General features: G+C 41.7%; 1 protein-coding gene across 3 annotated transcripts in view; it reads left to right on the forward strand.

Annotated features, from left to right (window-relative positions):
- HEATR5B (HEAT repeat containing 5B) overlaps nucleotides 1-18,729 on the forward strand; it is a 2,176,461-nt gene that overhangs the window by 1,100,735 nt on the left and 1,056,997 nt on the right. For all 3 annotated transcript variants that reach the window (XM_044058540.1, XM_044058533.1, XM_044058548.1), the window contains exon 18: nucleotides 14,068-14,258. In XM_044058540.1, the coding sequence (XP_043914475.1) occupies nucleotides 14,068-14,258 (191 nt within the window). The remainder of the gene's footprint in view (nucleotides 1-14,067; nucleotides 14,259-18,729) is intronic.

Raw genomic sequence — 18,729 nt, forward strand, 5'->3', positions numbered from 1 at the left:
AAAAATTAACAGTCCGATTAAAACTTATGACAATACATTCCCACTAAGACAACTAATAAACATACAGACCAATAAAAATAATTTATATAAGTCACTACCAAATTGATTAAATTAATCAGATATGTCAAAAGGGAAATAGTAAAGAATGTTGTAGTTCGAATGAAATATATAAAATTCATTGAATAATAAATCATATAAAAATTGAAATCCCAGATTAACATAAAGAGCTTCAGCATATCAAATATATTACAGTAACAAAAAATTACTACTATGATGTTACTAATTATCATAAATATGAATCAAATCTAATAGATGCTTATTATCTATTTGTACAGAGGCACCTCGAAACACATTTAATAGTTAAACTAGAATTGATATTAATAAGCATGAATAAACATAAATATAATAAATACTAGTCATCTTTGTAAAGAAAGCCATCTCAACACACATTTGATAGATAAACTATCGTTAATACCCGGAAAAATGTGTGCCCTAGTTCTTATCTGCCACATAAGTTCATCTATCTCCAATTGTAACTGCCAAGCTCCACCCCGAATGTCAACTTCCCTGTGTTGTAGAATTACAAATTTGAACTCATGTCCATCATGCTCAACACAATGCTTAGCCAAAGCATTGTTAACATCTTTTTTAGTGATAGCATATTGATGCTCATAAATTCTTTGTTTTAATCTACGTTCAGTTTTTCCAATATAGAAGGCATTACAAAGGTTACACAATGCGGCATATGTGACGCTCTTAGTCTCACAATTATAATGACTGGTAACCTTATATATTTTGTTATTAATAAAAAATTGGTTACCCACCTTGATATGCTTGCATTGAGCACAAAAGCCACATTTAAACATACCAGAGACTCTGTTAATACTTGACTTCTTTCTCTTTTCTAACATCCATTTTAAATTTTGACCTCTCCTGTAAGTAATTTTTGGATCCCTTCCCAATATTTTAGACAAAGTAGCATCATTTCTGATAGTATCCCAATTCTTATTCAAAACCTCCTTAATTAACTGGTAATCGAAGGAGTATGTACATAAAAAAACTAGTATAATACCCTTTATTACTAACATTTCTAAATGGACTTGAATCGTCTCCTCCCAGTCCACAATCCTCTGAAACTTCATTAACCCGGTGGGTAGAATTACCTAATAAAGGGGTAAAATGACCTCCAATACGTTTAGAAGTGACCTCCCTAATAATACTGGTGATCAAACTATTAGGGTACCCTCTATGAATAAACATTCTTTTTAACCGATCACATTCTGAATCAGTCACATGCGTCTGTGATCATTTGGGCTGCCCTCACAATTTGTCCTTTTACCACTGCTTTTTTCTGATGGTATGGATGATTGCTTGTGAAATGTAAAAAGGTATTAGAATACGTGGGTTTTCTGTAAATTAAACTCTTGAATCTACCATTCATCCTATCATAAATCAAAAGGATGTCAAGATAATTTATTTTGGTTTCCCCTACATTATAGGTAAATTCCAGAAATTCAGTGAACTGTGTAATCTTAGCAATAAATGCAAGAATAAGCGACTTATCCCCTTTCCAAATACAAAAAATGTCATCCTGGTACCTTGTGTACCAGGTGACATGTTTTTGAAACAACTCATCCATGAACAACTTGTTGGTTTCCCAATATGCCATGACGGCATTGGCAAAGCAACCCCCACAAGGAGAGCCCATTGCAACCCCTGATTTTTGTAGGTAAAGTTGTCCCTCAAACACCATGAAGTTGTTGGTCAACACGATTTCTAATAATGCCTCAACTAGATAAATAGTATTATCACTAGCCTTTTTTGAATACATGAATTCTCTAACCCAATTCATTCCTGTTTCCTGGGGTATTACTGTGTACAAATCTTTGACATCTATTGTCAAGAAAAGTATTTCAGCTGAGTATTCCAATCTATTTAAATTGTCCAAAAAGCTCCACGAATCCTTGCATATCTGCTGCTCACTTTCTATAAATGGTTTTAACACGCTATCAATAAATTTAGCGCATGCATAAGTAATTGACCCTCTTCCGTCAACTATGGGTCTGAAAGGAGGGGCAGTTATTGCTTTATGTAATTTAGGAGAACCAAACAGAGCAGGTGTTCTAGGGGCGATCATAGACAAATACTGATACATATCAGTATCAATTGAACCTTCTAAAAATAGATCATTTAACCTTCCTTTAATTTTCTTATGTGCCACGTTAACTTCATTCAAAGTGACCTGGATATAAGAGGATGTATTGAGATGCTTGGACATATAATCAACATAGACACAATGGTCCATGAATACCAAGCCGCCCCCCCTTATCTGGCTTCATTACCCTAATGTTGCAATCCTTCAGCAAATTGACAAAATCCTGCTCTAAAGTTGAAATGTTATGTTTAGACTTATGGTGCTTGTATATTACTTGATTCTTAATAGCCCATAAATCAACTTCGCACATCTTTTCAAGAGTATTCAAACCAGGATGGAGAGGTAGATTGAATAAACTAGAAACCAATAAACTAGACAGTCAGGAAAAGCTGTTGCAGCACCTGACATTTGTAAATGACCTTCTAACTTCCCTGGGGTACACTATCAATGAAAAGAAATCCAAACTTGCCCCCAGTCAAAAAATTGTATTCCTGGGAGCAAGCTTGGACACAGCATCCCAGATGGCATTCCTTACTCCAGAAAAACAAGCCTATCCAACAGGGAACTTCTCTCAAAATGGCCACCAGAACCCAGTTATCCATAAGGAAAATCCTGCAAGTACAAGGGTTCATGGCCTCCTGCAGTCTACTAATTCTATATGCCAGACTGCATATGAGGGAACTTCAGTGGTACTTAAAAAGTCTTTGGTGCCAATATTCTCAGGACCTGGAAACTATCATATGTATGATACCTTGTCTAAGGAAAGAGTTCCTTTGGTGGGCAGCAGTATGCAACCACAACAAGGGGCATGTTCTTCGTGTTTCACTGTTGCAGTCATTACATTTGGGTAATCCTGCTGGCAGGTTGCCCTCAGCCGGCCTGAATTCCAAAGTCTTGGGTCCTGCATCGGTTGCTGTCGCCCCTTCCCTGACGTCAGGTCGTCAGGGGTATAAAAGAAATGGCCGACACCATTTTCTTTAGTCTTTCTTGCCGTGCGGTGTCCGAAGCAGAAGCAGTTCGCAAGTGCCGGTTGGCCGACTCCTGAGATTTTCGTGTTCGAGTTTCAGATCCGAAGTCTTCAATAAAGCTAAGTACCCCATTGTGGAAACTTTTTTTCTTGCTCCAGACCGATGTCAGAAAAAGTTAATAGTTGTATTTCTTGTGGGAAGCAAATTTCTCATAAGGATTTTCATTCTTACTGTATTCCTTGCCTAGGACCTGATCACAATGTTTCTAGTTTTCGGTTCTGTGCTAGATTTAACCAACGCAGTATTAAGCGTCGGTATGATTTTGCTTTAAACTGTTTTGGACGCCGGTTTAATTATCCAGAAATGTTGTCGGCTAGCCATCCGACTACCAGAGTTCACAAAAAACCACAAAGAAAAGGAAAGAGATAGACAACCGAGGCCCAAAACCGATGACGAAGCTTCTCCTAAGCCAGTTGCCAGTCCCCAGTGAGGCACTTTTGCAGCCCCTGACACCCGCTACTTTAGAGTCGCAGGCTGCTACCGACTCCCACGTGGAGTTGGCCATGCCGCTGGAAACTCAAGGTATTGGAGCCTTGGATATTATCCCTTCAGATGGGTTTGGAGCCTCTGAACAGGCACCGGCTTCTGGGGGTGTATTCAGACCTAAACATCTTTACATCAAACCTACTTCAGCTTCAAAGGCAAAGAATAAAGTACCTTCCAAAGCAAAGAAACAAACTCAAGAGCTACGTGGTCAGGCCTCTATGCCTAAAAAACAGATGCTCAAAATGGCCGAAGACTTGATTACCTTGATCAGGGGTTCCCATCCCCCTCCTGATAAGAGGCCTAGGCAAGAGACTGACTGAATCTTCAGATCAGGTTTCCATTTCTTCTGATTCCTCTTCTGATCAGGAATATTCTCTTCCCTCCTATGAGGATTCTGATGCTGAAGAATCTATGCCTTCAGCTTCTCCTCCAGAGGACTATTCTTTTGGGGAAATCCTACATACCATGAGGGAGCATTTCCCTGGGAGAGCCAAGATTTTTCAGAATCTAAAAAGAGGCTCAGGGATTTCCTTTTACTACCTCAACACAAGCCAATAGCCATCCCACCTGTGTTAGACATTGTAGATGATGTGTTTTCGGAGTCTAGTCTTACCCCTGACTCCTTACCTCCAGCTCCTGTTAAGCCTGACAGATATTACAGGGTTCCTGACTCTCATAAATTCCTTTTTAAAAACCCTGCTGCAGTCCCAGAAACTATTTCTCAGGGTCCCAAAGGAGTTAAGGCTTCCACTGCAAAAAACTCTACCCCCTCTGACAAAGATTCTAGTGCACTGGATAGATGGGGAAAAAAGTTTACACATCTGCTACCTTGACTATAAGGGCCTTAAACTGTTAGTTTCATGTGCTCAAATATCAGCAACATGTCATGACATTGCTTAAACAAAAAATGTTGTGAAACTCTGAATGTGCAGAAAACAAGGAAATGCAGGATTTATTGCATGCAGCTGAACAAGTTGGAAAGCATACTTTACAATGTGGTTTTGATTCTTTAGAGGCCTCCTGCAGGGCCGCAGTTACAAGTTCTGTAATTAGGAGGCATGCTTGGTTAAAGGAACAAAATCTGCCTGATCATGTTAAGGTTAAATTATTAGATGCACCTTTACAACATGATACTTTGTTTGGAGTTAAGGCAGAAGAGGTGTTAAAGAAAATGGGGGGCAAAGCTAAATCTATGCAAACGGTCAAAGATTTTTTACAAGTACAGCCACCTAGGTTTAGTAGACACTGGCCTGCAAAGAATTGGTCCTTTCCTGTGTCAGACAGACCTCAAAGGGGCAGATCCAGACGCTCTAGAGGCAGACCCCAGGCGCAAGGTTCATATCGCTCAAAGCAATGAGGAACTTCTACCTCAAAAGTTGGAGAAGACAAATCTCAACCATACAGGAAACAGTCCCAATGACTTCCCCCAGCCTGCACTAAGTACTTATCTCCTGGCAGCACCCTTGGGAGGAAAATTAGCACTTTTTTCTCAAAATTGGCACATTATAACACAGGACAAATGGGTCCTAAATATCATGTCACAAGGCTACAAGTTCCATTTCCATACCCTGCCAAAGGCAAACGGCTGGCCAGATCTGCCAAAAATTCAATGGGCAGAGGCACAAAAACAAGTCTCATCCCTCATGGACATGGGGGCCATTCAACAAGTACCCGAGCAAGAGCAGGGACAAGGATTTTACTCAAGACTGTTCTTGGTACCCAGAAAGGACAAGGCCTGGAGGCCAATACTGGACCTATCTATTTTGAACACATTCCTGGATATACCAAAATTCAAGATGTTGACTTTGCAGCAGCTTCTGCCCATGCTGGGCAAGAACGCTTGGCTTGTGACTTTAGACCTAAAAGAGGCATACCTGCATGTCCCAATCAGACAAATATGCAGAAGATACCTCAGATTCATAGATTCATAGGTTCATACTAGGCTATCTGCCCTAGGGCATTTGTAAGCCTAGCCAGAGTGTGTTTGGCTTTCATCACCCTTTTTAAATGAATTTTGCTATGCCCTTTTTCGAGGTTAGTATACTGTGCCTCTGTCTAACAGTGACACAGAAGTGATACCCGGGGTAAACCTATGATCTCCCATCCACTCATCAAGATTCTTCTTGAAGAGAGTCAATGAGGGACTCTGCCTAACCTGGACTGGGATTTTATTCCAGAGTGAAGGGAGCCTCTGGGTTATGAATCTGTCCCTCCAGCATGTCCTTTTTATTTCAGTGCTGAGGTTCAAGTCTCTCGAGCACGTAGCTCGATGGGATTTGGATTTTCTGAGGTGCAGCATTTCCATTAATCCTGGATTGGACATGGCTTTATACGTCAGGCACAGATTGCCTCTGAGCAGGCGGTATGCCACTGAGTAGAGCTGGAGTTTCTTTAACCGGGCAGCATATGGCATCTGTTGGAGCCCTTTGATCCTCTTGGTGAGGTACTTTTGGGGTCTTTCCAGTTGCTGCAGGTGTCTGGTAAGGTACATCCCAAAAGGAGCATTGTACTCAATTATGAGCCTGATGAGGGATGAGTAAAGAGGTACGATGACCTCCCCTGATCTAGATGTGAATCCCTTCATGATGATTAGGTGGGCTATATAAAATGTTTTTCTAACCACTTTGGCCACGTGGTTGTCAAATGAGAGATTGCTATCAACTTGGGTCCCCAGGTCCCTAATTACTTCTTCTGTACTTAATGGATTACCACCTATGTGGTAATTTGTGGGCACTTTGTTTTTGCCAAAGGGGATGACTATACACTTTTTGGCGTTTAGCTTGAGGCCATGGCTCTGGCACCAGTTGTCTGTTTCTATGAGGCCCTTTTGGAGGATGCTTGTGTCGGCTGGAGAGTCGATTATGGCGCCCAGTTTGCAGTCATCTGCGAACTTTGTCAGCCACAGTCCTTCCGTGTTGGCCTGTACCTCCGAGAAATATATACCGAACAAGAGAGGTCCCAGGACTGAGCCTTGTGGGACGCCACTTGTAACTGGTCAAGACTGGCTCAATGCATTACCAATTCTCTGCACTGCCCTTTGGCTTATCTACTGCGCCCAGGGTCTTTACAAAGTGCCTGGCACCAGTAATTGCATTCTGCAGACAAAGAGGAATACAAATATATCCTTAATTGGACGACTGTCTAATTCAAGCAGAGAACAAGGACATTCTTCTACAGCATCTGGCGTTTGTGAAAAAGCTTCTAGCATGCCTAGGGTAGTACACTGTCAATGAAAAGAAATCAAAACTAGTACCCTCTCAAGAGATAATATTCCTGGATGCAAGCTTAAAAACAACTGCCCAGATGGCTTATCTCACGACAGACAAACAAAGGCAACTGGCTACCTATTTCAAAATGTTGGCAACAAAGGCCCAGTTATCTGCAAGAACAATTCTGCAGGCTTTGGGCTTCATGGCATCCTGCATCCTACTAATTCCATATGCAAGACTGCATATGAGGAAACTTCAGTGGTAACTAAAAAGTGTTTGGAATCAACATTGCCACAGCCTGGAAACTATGATTACTCTCATTCCCTGCCTGCAGCAGGAGTTTTGATGGTGGGCAAAGGCTTGTCACCAAAACAAGGGACAGCCATTCACATTACCCCCAGCCAGGCAGACACTAACAACGGATGCATCAGATTATGCCTGGGGGGGCCCACATGGCAGGAAGATGCATTCAGGGCTCATGGACCTCAAACCAAATGCATCTACATATCAATCAAAAAGAAATGCTAGCAGTTCAAAATGCCCTGACAGGCCTTCAAGGACCTAGTTCATCCAGGACAGCTACTGATAAAGACAGATAACACCACCGTCATGTGGTATATAAACAAGCAGGGGGGGCACACATTCTTACCCCCTTTGCAGACTAGCCATGACTTTGTGGGACATGGCATTGACTTACCAAGTACATCTGCAGGCACAATTCCTGCCGGAAAGGAAAAATACTCTGGCAGACGAACTAAGCAGAAACCTCATGGATCCCCACGAGTGGCACCTGGATCCACAAGTCTTAAGCATGATAACAAGGAAATAGGGATGCCCGGACATAGATCTGTTTGCCTCCCCTCACAACTACCAACTAACAAGATTCTGCACAAGGATTTATCACAGACAAGCATGGAAAGTGAACGCCCTATCTTTCAGCTGGAATCAGTATATGCATTTCCCCCTCTGCCTCTCCTCCCCAATGTACTCCTAAAAGTTAGACAGGAGAAACCATATATGATACTGATTGCCCCAGACTGGCCCCGCCAGTACTGGTATCCAATATTAAGGAGTTTGTCTCATTGCTCAGCCTGGACCTTACCTCAAATACAGCTTTCAGATCCCTACTCTCTCCGTGGCCTCTACTAATCAAAACCGACAACACCACAGTGATGTGGTACATCAACAAGCAGGGGGGAACCCACTCTTATCCACTCTGTAGGCTGGCCATGACCCTTTGGAACACAGCCTCAGCCATGCATATTCACCTGCAAGCTCAATTCCTGCCAGGCAACTAAAACTCTCTGTTAGACACCTTAAGCAGAAATCTCCTAGACCCACACAAGTGGCAATTAAACCACAACACCTTCAGCCTTGTGACCCTGAAATGGGGTACCCTGAAGGTGGACCTATTTGCTTCCCCCTACAACCACCAGCTCAGCATATTCTGCACCAGTGAACCTCACAGCAAGGCCTGGAAAGTGGATGCCCTATCCTTCCAGTGGGCAGACCTCTCAGTCTATGCCTTTCCCCCTCTACCTCTTACAAGAGTATTACTCAAGATAAGGGAAGCAAGACCAAGGGCAATCCTGATTACCCCAGACTGGCCATGCCAACACTGGTACCCACTACTGCGCAGTCTGTCACCGTTGCCTCCATGGCACCTCCCCCAGATCCCAACTCTCCTGACCCAGCAGGAGGGACAGTTCTTGCATCAGCAGTTGCAGACCCTGAACCTTGCAGCCTGGCTTATTCCTTGACTTCTCCTTCAGTGCCAGCCTAAGCAAGCTGGTACTCGATGTCATACGTGACGCCAGATGACGCAGTACTAGAAAATCCTATCCTGACAAGCGGAAAAGGTATTGTTCCTGGATCCAGACTAAAGGAGCGGATCCAGCACAGCCCCCTTTACCTCTCATCCTGGATTACCTAGAAGACCTACTCCACAGCAGCCTATCCTTCTCATCCATCAAGATCCATGCCTCTGCTATTTCTGCTCATTACAGCACTGAGCCACCTTTCTTCTCACACCCTCTCATCAAGCAGTTCCTCAGAGGGGCTAACAACTTAAAGCCACCAAGAAGAGCCCCTACCCCTGCTTGGGACCTTAACTTTGTATTGGAAAAGATCACGCTACCCCCCTTTGAGCCTACAGCGTCAGCAGAGTTAAAATTCCTCTCTTGGCAAACAGCCTTGCTTCTGGCCATCACTTCAGCTGGAAGAGTGTCTGAGCTACAAGCACTTATGGCTGTGGAACCCTTCATCATTTTTCATGCTGACAGGGTCTTCCTCAGGACTAACCCAACTTTCATGCCTCAAGTGGTGTCCAGTGTGGCTCTCAACCAATCTATCCATTTACCCACCTTTTTTCCTTATCCTCAAAATAAGGGAGAAAGGATCCTGCACTCTTTAGATGTGCACAGACAGCTCAGATTCTACCTTGATAGGACTAAGCCCTTTAGAAAATCTGACCAGTTACTAGTCAGCTTTGCACCAGGGGCAGAGGGCAAGGCCATATCAAAACAAACCATCTCCAAATGAATAGCACACTGTATCCATTTCTGTTACAAACACCATGGCAAACCACCCCCTCAGGGGGTCAGAACACATTCCACTAGGGCAACTTCAACCTCTACAGCCTTTCTCAGAGGAGTACCTACCAGGGACATTCTGGAAGCTGCAACTTGGAGTTCTGTTCGTACCTTCACCAAGCATTGCCACCTGCCTATCTTTTCCAAACCCAGGGCGAGCTTTGCAACCACAGTCCTGCAGGTCATTCTAGCCAGCCCCAACTCTTTTTGACTGCCTCCACCCATTCTTCAGCTTTGGGAATCAACCCAAGTGTGATGACTGCAACAGTGAAAAGCAAAGAACATAGTACAGTTGTGTACACTGACCATAAATGTAGATGTTCAAGTGTATTCAGTGTTGTAGTCCTGGTTTCCCACCCTCCAGCCCCCTTCTCTCTGTCTCTCTCTCTCTCTCTTTTCCTCACTCCCTACTGGGCTATTGGTATTTACTTTTTACTGGTGGTGTTTCTGCACCATATCTTAGCTCTCTATTTGGGGGCTTCTGACATTTGGGCAAGAAAAACTAATGTAATGGCGTTGGCTGCCTGTTTTTATACCACTGACGACCTGATGTCAGACCTGAAGCGACAGCAACTGACGCAGAAATACTAAGCCTCTGGTATTCGGGCCGACTGAGGGCTACCCCTGGCAGGATAACCCAAGTGTGATGACTGCAACAGTGAACACACTCGAACATCTACATTTATGATAAGTGTACACAACTGTACTTTTGCCACTCAGGTGAATTTGTTTTTTCTCTTTCCCCTGTTTTTGGTGCAGCATAGGAAGAGAGAGTTTGCAACTGATGTCTTCTTTGCCCTCTATAAGAGAAATTCTGTATGGGCTTATTTCGCTTCTCTTCAGATTCCATATTACCTCACAAGTTCAGAGATGAAAGACCAAAACTCGTTGTTGTTGCCATGTAATAACTGAGAAGGGTGAGGTTTCCATTTTTTGAGTCCAAATGGATACAGGAAACACTCCCGGTACTAGCCATTGCGATCTCCCATGACTGGGATAAGAACCAGCACCACCTCATGGCCTGGTTCCTGCTTTAGACTCCCTGATCCTATGGGACCTAATGGCATGGTTATTAGAGGTGATCCTGCCTGTTTAGATGCTTACCGCTAACACTTTGCTGAGTGGAATAGTTTCTCAGGGTGGAAGAGTAGCTAATGCCACATGAACTGCTTGTTTTACTGGTAATTTTGAACTGTCTCATTCATCTGCATGATTTAGGCCTCAGCTATTCTACTGCAAATATACATGCTCAAGTCACTTCTTCCCATCTTGATTTTATAGACGCTAGGTTTGCAAACAAGCACTTGCTGGTCTAGCAGTTCCCAAAAGTAGTGCTGCATCTCCATCTACCTTTGAAAAACTCCTCACATCAGTGTGATTTGAACTGTACAGATGAGTTTTGTCATCCTTGTTCATACTAACTTGTCTAATGACAGTGAAGTTTATACCTCTGGAAATGCTTTTTTGTTGGTCAGCATTTTTGCTCAGGAGATCTCAGAGTTTCAGACTCTGTTTTAGGGAGCTGTATCTCAAGTTTCGATTATAAAGGTGAGAGAAAAATTGAGAGAGAGAGAGGGAGAGAGATCAGGATTTATCCAAACCAAGTACTTGAGTTTAAAAATATGGAAGTGGCTCCTTTAGTCAGGTGACACATAAGCTACCAGTTGCTTGTTATGCCTTTCTAAGAGGATTGCCAAATGTGTCATTTTTGGTTTCATGCATCTCACCACCCTTTGGAAAATAGTGGTTTGGCTGCTACAGTGCTTGCCTCAACAATATCTTTCTTGTATATATCTGTGCCTCAGCTTTGTGGTCTTCATTTCTCACCTTTATCAAGCATTATTGTTTCATTTATTAAAGTCAGGAGACCTCCTTTGGTTCTTCACTACCTCAAGGCTTAGCTTTCTGAATGTTTGACCTTTTGGATGTCCTGTGATGTATTTCACCACAATGAATGTACTGCTTCAGCATAGTCATAGACATACCACGGGGTGAACCCCAGCATTAGCTATAATAGATTCTTGTTGTATTGCTTGAACTAAAAGATGATACCCCTTTGTGGGTCCTAAATACTCTCCTGCTGTCCCCCATCTCAACTAGGATAACCTCTTCACTGAGCGTCAGCTGTTAGATTTTTGTATAATCAAACAGGTTTATGGTCATGTGTTAGCAGTAGATGCCAAATCCTTATTGTTTTAGTTGAGTTGAAGAAGTGTCTTCACTTATTAAGTATGAACTACTGAACTAAGGCCTAGACACATTATCCTGCTATGGCATGTGACATCATGTAATGCCACTGTGTAGGTTGCAGGGACCCCCAGATATAAAAGCTGCAGAGGTAAAATGTGCACCTGCAAGAGAAGAGAAGAGAAACAAAGAGAAGGAGAAAGAGAAGATCATTCATAGATCCATCAAGGACTGACCCATGAAGATTGCCAACACAGTAATTTGGAAACTCTGCACTGCCCATTATAAGTTTCACCTGCTTCCTTGACTGTGTATATCTTTATGTGGTAAATTGTATGTACTGAACTGGACTTGCTGTTCCATGTAAGACCTACAGTTCAGCGATCCTAGTGTCAGTATTAATATCATTGTCTCTGCTGGTGTTGACTTTCCCTTTACACTCTTAACATTATAGGTTCATAGGTGTTTACTAGGCTAATGACCACAAGGGCCTTTTTAAGCCTAGCCATGCATCCCAAATCTCTGACAAGTTCTGCTACTCTTGATAAGTGTAAGCATGGGCCTGGGAGATGAACCATTTACAGGTTACCTGTGTCCATTAGAGACGTAGGTGCCAAGCCAGGGGTGATTTTCTGGTTTCCCATCCAATTGTCCAAGTTGCACTTGATCTGGGTTAGGGAGGAACTCTGCTTCACATGGATGGGAAGCCTGTTCCATAGACTGGGTAGTCTCTGGGATACATGCCTCTCTCTCCAGCAGGTTCTATTTATATCACAGGCAAGGTTTAAGTCTTTAAAATGGGTAATACTGGTGCTGTTTGTTTTGTGGATATGCAGGAGGTCCATCAGAGTGGGGTCTGACAATGCCCTGTATGCCAGGCATAGATCTCCCCTCAAAAGCCTGTAGGAGACAGAATACAGGGATAGGGCCATTATTTTTCTTTGTCCTGCAGGACTGGCAAATTTTATGGTAACAACTTCATTCATTCATTGATAGATGATTTTACAGCCCTTTCACGCAAAAAGCTAGGCATGCATTTGTGTTTCTGTAAAAAATGTAGAAAAGCTGTATTAAACTTAGTTAAATATAATGTTACTTGTCATCAAAGGATGTATTGCTTTGTTTGGACTCTAGCTTCTCCCCATATTGTGTTTTATTTGTAGTAGGAAACTCTACTTTTAAAGTAAAATCTAAGCAGGAAATGCAGAACCTGTAGCTGTATTTTTAAGCAGAGGAAGAACTGTTGTGTATTTTTTTGCTTTGATTTTGAATTGTACACATAGGACTTCAGTGACGTGACAGAAGTTCAAACTTGAAAATTTCTTACCTTGAGACTGTGCAGTTGCTTTTTGAACTCAGATGTAAAAGATAGATATGTCAGTAAACTCTTTTGCTAGTTGGAGTGACAATACAAGATTACCTGATTAGTCTGTTAAACCCATTTGTTTTATATTTCTTTGTCCAAGGGTACAGCTGCTTGCATATTAAAATTTACCAAAATCAGTTTTTTTTTTCAAGTAGAGAGCTTTACTAATTCAATTTCAGAAGCTTGAGGATTTTTTTTATGATTATTGTACGAATACGAGAGTCAAACTTCTGACATCTCAGCTGTTGGCATCCACCCTTTGAAGAGTGGCTGCTTAGAGCTGTTGTTACTATAGAATAATTAATGGTTGGCTTATTTAAAGGTTAAATGGTAATTGGTTTTCTTGGTGTGCTAGAGTGGTGTAGCTGTAGAGTGTTGCTGTGAAGGCAAAGAAGGTGGTGTTATTACTGGAGCAATATCATTAACTCCTCCAGAAAAAATAATGTTTTCTGGGAATGTAAGTGTGAGAGTCTGTATGTGAACACTCCCTTAGAAAAATTCCATTTGCTATTGTTAAGAAATCACTAGACAGTATTAGGCTGGGACCAAGGTAAGTAAAATCCCGAGGAGCCAGTAATTGTAATACTGCTCTGCAGTGGGTCAGTGTAAATAATATTTGGGTGTGACCAGCATTGTTCATTACCTAAGGCAGCAGTATGGTTTTATTGTACACTCTTGTGGCTGTTTGTACCTTGCATATTATGTGCTTGTCATTGGTGTGATGCTTGAGATTGTAGTCTCTGTCTTTTATGTATAAAGTGGTGGTAGTAGGTATGAATCTATGTACCTGTGCTTCACATATATTTGGTGATCAAGCATTGTGGATCACGAAAGCATGATACAGTTCTTCACTAACTTTTGCCTAATTGCAAGAAATAGAAGAATCTGTGGGGAGAGCAGAGAGTTTTTAATTGCTGTAAGTTGGAAGAAAACTGTTGCTAAAATACAACATTGATGTGGAGATGCAACTGAATTGGTTGTAAACTATTAATAGAGAACAGGTTTGTATTTTACAACTGCATTTTTTGTTTCATTTCATGCATAGGGTTTAGCAGAAAACAAGAGCACTTTGGGTCCAGAAGAGGTCCGAAAATCTGCTCTTGCATTGGTGATGGGAGCTCTAGATAACCCGAATCCCATTTTGAGATGTGCAGCAGGAGAAGCCCTTGGTAGAATGGCCCAGGTTGTGGGAGAAGCAGCTTTCATTGCCCGGATGGCTCAGTACAGCTTTGACAAGTGAGATTTGGTCTTATTTTACATAGGTGTATTGGATTTCTTCATTATCATTTATTTGGTCTTGAAGGTGAGTGTGGCTATCACAACATTGTTTATACCTATGCATCTTATACATCAGTGCTTTGAGTACACCTGTTTTTAGTTATTTTTAAAATTCCTGTGCTACACTGATACTGTTTCAGTGCAGAAAATGTAGACTGTGTATATTTATAAGATTATATGTGTTTATGTCTAGGTTTCACAAGCTAGTCACCTTAACCTCCATCTTTGAAAGCACTGCAAATTTTCTCTTAGCTGAATGGAGAAAAAAAATCATACCTGAAAGTGTAGACAGGAGTGAATATAAAGGAATGTATCAGAAAGCATGTTATTGCACTTGAGTTATCATCATAGGCTGCATGAAAAGAAGAATGAGTTGCAAAAGCTTGGGTAACAAATATAAAATGAAAAAATACTGTAGACATAAAGCAAAACACTTGAAAATTAATGTAGTACAGATTTTAGCATGGGACACATTTGCCAGTAACAGAGAAACTTACGCTGCCTTTAAGAATTACCATATTCAATTACTGAGAAAGTGTAAATTGGGTGACCATCTTAGCAGTGGCATTGCCTTTAGATATAGGTTTCATATTGAAAATCAGTTTGACTTACAGTTTATTTTGTTTAAAACAACACAGGCAAGGCATGTGCCATTTTCTGTTTGTGTTGGTGCAGTGTACTTTGCTTTGAAAAGAAAAATGTGTGTTTATATTTATCCTCTCTCCTTGGAACCCACATATGATATGTAATAAAACATATCTGGTATAGTGTTTAGATGTTTTAAAATATATGTAGATTGAAGATTTGATCGGAGGTACTACAATTCCTGTAAACACAACATATTTACACTGCTCTAAAAATAAAATGAGAGTTTTTGCACTGCCCACATAAAACTTACGCAGTCACTCCCCCCGAAACACCCTAGCCCACCTAAAACAGCCATCTAAGTCCAAATCTACATCTAGTTTAGCTGAAGAAGAAAGCCATAAACATGGACCAGCTTCCTCAAAAACAGATACACATTGCATACACAATGTTCGCATACAGTCTCTTCCAAAAAACAACACTGCACCTAAATTAATCTTCTAGAAGCTAGATTTTTGTTAGAATAAAAAATATTAAAAATAAAAGAATAAAAAAATAAAATACTGACCATTGGTAGCTAACTAGGGAAAACATTACTGGCAAAACAGACCGTATATTTTTTGTTTAAAAAGTATTAACCACAGCTACCCACTTAGGAAAACAGCATTACTGGCAAAACTAGCCTGATTCTTTTTAAACTAACTAAATAACAAAAAAAAAATGTTTTTCACATAACTTAGCGTGTGTAATCTATACAACTAGCAAATAACAACATCCACACATGCATGTAATTATATTATACATAATCAGAAGACACTGCATCAAAAAATATTTAATTAACTGCCCATTAACTAAATCAAGTCTACCAGTAAAAATGCTTTTCCAGAGGAAATCTACCTGTGCATTTTCATAGCTTTTATTTCTAAATACAGTGGATGTAAAAAGTTTACACACCCCTGTTAAAATGGCAGGCTTTTGTGATATATAAAAATGAGACCACAATGAATCATTTCAAAACTTTTCGCACCTTTCATGTGACCTATAACCTGTACAATTCAGTTGAAAAACAAACAAATCTGTTAGGGGAAAAAATATAAAAAATAAAAAAATGTACAGTAAGCTGGTTACAAAAGAATGCACACCCTTAAACTAATAGTTTGTTGAAGCACCTTTTGATTTAATTACAGCATTCAGTCGTCTTGGGTATACACCTGCCATCAATTAAAGAGACTCTGATTAACCCCAAATAAAGTTCAGCTGTCCTAGTAGGATTTTCCTGACATTTACTTAGTTGGCTGCTGCAGCAAAAGCCATGGTTCACAGTGAGCTTACAAAGCATCAAAGGGATCTCATTGTTGAAATGTATCAGTCAGGAGAAGAGTACAAAAAAATTTCCACAGCATTGGATATACATTGGAACACAGTGAAGACAGTCATCAAAAAGTGGAGAAAATATGGGACAAATGTGATTTTGCAAAAAACTGGACGTCCCTCCAAAATTAATGAAAAGACAAGACGAAAACTGGTCAGGGAGGCTGCCAAGAGACCTATAGCATCACTGAAGAAACTGCAGGAATTTCTGGCAAGTACTGGTTGTGTACTACATGTGACGACAAGTCTCCCGTATTCTCCATATGTCTGGGCTATGCTGTAGGGCTGGAAGTTGGAATCCTTTTCTTACACAGAAAAACATCCAGGCCCAGCTAAAATTTGCAAAACAATACATCGTCTCCAAAAAGCATGTGGGAAAATGTGTAATGGTCTGATGAGACCAAGGTTGAACTTTTTGGTCACAATTCCAAAAGGTACATTTGGCGCAAAAACAACATCCCCACAGTGAAGCATGGTCGAGGTAGTATCATGCTTTGGGGTTCATAGGTTCATACTAGGCTATCTGCCCTGGGGCAATTATAAGCCTAGCCCGATTCTGTATGGCTTACGCCACCCCTTGATTTGAGTATACTGTGCCCTTTTTAAGGTTTAGTTTACTGTGCCTCTGTCTGATAGTGACACGGGAGTAATCCCTGGGACAAACCTACGATCCCCCATCCACTTATCGAGATTCTTCTTGAAGAGATTCAGTGAGGTGCTCTGCCTCACATGAACTGGAATTCTATTCCAGAGCGAAGGGAGCCTCTGGGTTATGAACCTGTCCCTCCAGCAAGTTCTATTTATTTCTGTGCTGAGGTTCAAGTCCCTCGAGCGTGTGGCTCTAAGGGATTTAGATTTACTGAGGTGGAGCATGTCCATTAATTCTGGATTTGACATAGCTTTGTATGTCAGGCATAGATCGCCTCGAAGTAGGCGGTATGCAACTGAGTAGAGCTGGAGTTTTTTTTAATCGAGCAGCATATGGCATCTGTTTGAGACCCTTGATTTTCTTGGTGAGATACTTTTGGGGTCTTTCTAATTGCTGCAGGTGTCGGGTAAGGTACATCCCAAAAGGGGCATTGTATTCTATGATGGGCCTGATGAGGGATGAATAAAGAGGCACGATTATCTCTCTTGATCTAAATGTGAAACCCTTCGTGATGAGGTGGGCTATGTAGAAGGTCTTTCTAACCACTTTGGCAATGTGGTTTTCAAAGGAGAGATTGCTATCCAACTTGGGTCCCCAGGTCCCTAATAACTTTCTCTGTACTTAATGGGTTTCCGCCTATGTGGTAATTTGTGGGCACATTGTTTATGCCAAAGGGTATGACTATACATTTTTTGGCATTTAGCTTTAAACCATGGTGCTGGCACCAGTTATCTGTCTCTGTGAGACCTTTTTGAAGGATGTTTGTGTCAGCTGGAGAGTTGATTATGGCGCCCAGTTTGCAGTCGTCTGCGAACTTGGTGAGCCATAGTCCTCCCACGTTTGCCTGTACCTCGGAAAAGTATATACCGAACAAGAGTGGTCCCAGGACAGAACCCTGTGGGATGCCACTTGTGACCGGTTTCGAGTCTGACATGGCTCCAGCAACTCTCACTCTGTGGGTTCTGTCTTTGAGCCAGTTTGCGACCCATCTTGTGACATAGGGGTTTATATTTAAGCTGGATAGCTTATCTATGATGCCCGAGTGGGGTATTGTGTCAAATGCCTTTGCAAGGTCCAGATAGGCTGTGTGGACTACCTTCCCTTCATCTATGGCTTTGGTGACTGTTTCAAAGAAGTCAACCAGGTTCAAAAGGCAGGATCTGCCCTTGACAAAGCCAAACTGGGTAGGATCTAGTGTCTGTAGGTCCCCAATGTCTTTGTTTATGAGCTCCATGATGATCCTCTCCATAGCCTTGCAGACTAAGCTAGTCAGGCATATGGGGCGATAGTTTCCAGGGTCCGTAGAGGCTCCACCTTTGTGGAGTGGGACCACTGTTGCTGTACGCCATTCTTTTGGCACATATCCTGTAGTGAGGCTGAGATTGTATAGCTGTTTTATTTGAGGGATTAGTTCCTCTTGTAGTTCATGTAGGACGCAACCTGGGACACCATCTGGTCCCATGGAAGCAGTGTTTTTTGCTTTGGAGAGGGCAGCCTTCACATGAGCATCTGAGATGTTTGGAAGGCAGCCCTCTGCCGGGATAGATACTTGCTCTTTTGGGGGGGGGCGGGGGAGAAGTTTGCACTGAACCTGTCTGCCAGGATATTGGCGATGTCTGTGGGTTCAGTGTATTTTTTGTCGTTTAGAATCAACTCAGAACAAGTCTGGGAGTTGCATCCCAAGTTTCTAACATAACTGAAAAAAGCCTTATGATTGTCTTTGGTGTCCTGTGCAATTTTTCTCTCGAAGCTGGCCTTGGAGGATTTTATGAGGGATCGTAATTTTTGCTAGTACTGATCAGAGATGCCTTCCCTATTAGGGAT

Source organism: Protopterus annectens, chromosome 1.part2 (assembly GCF_019279795.1).
Source record: "Protopterus annectens isolate FY-2018-M chromosome 1.part2, PAN1.0, whole genome shotgun sequence".
Lineage (NCBI taxonomy): Eukaryota > Metazoa > Chordata > Ceratodontiformes > Protopteridae > Protopterus > Protopterus annectens.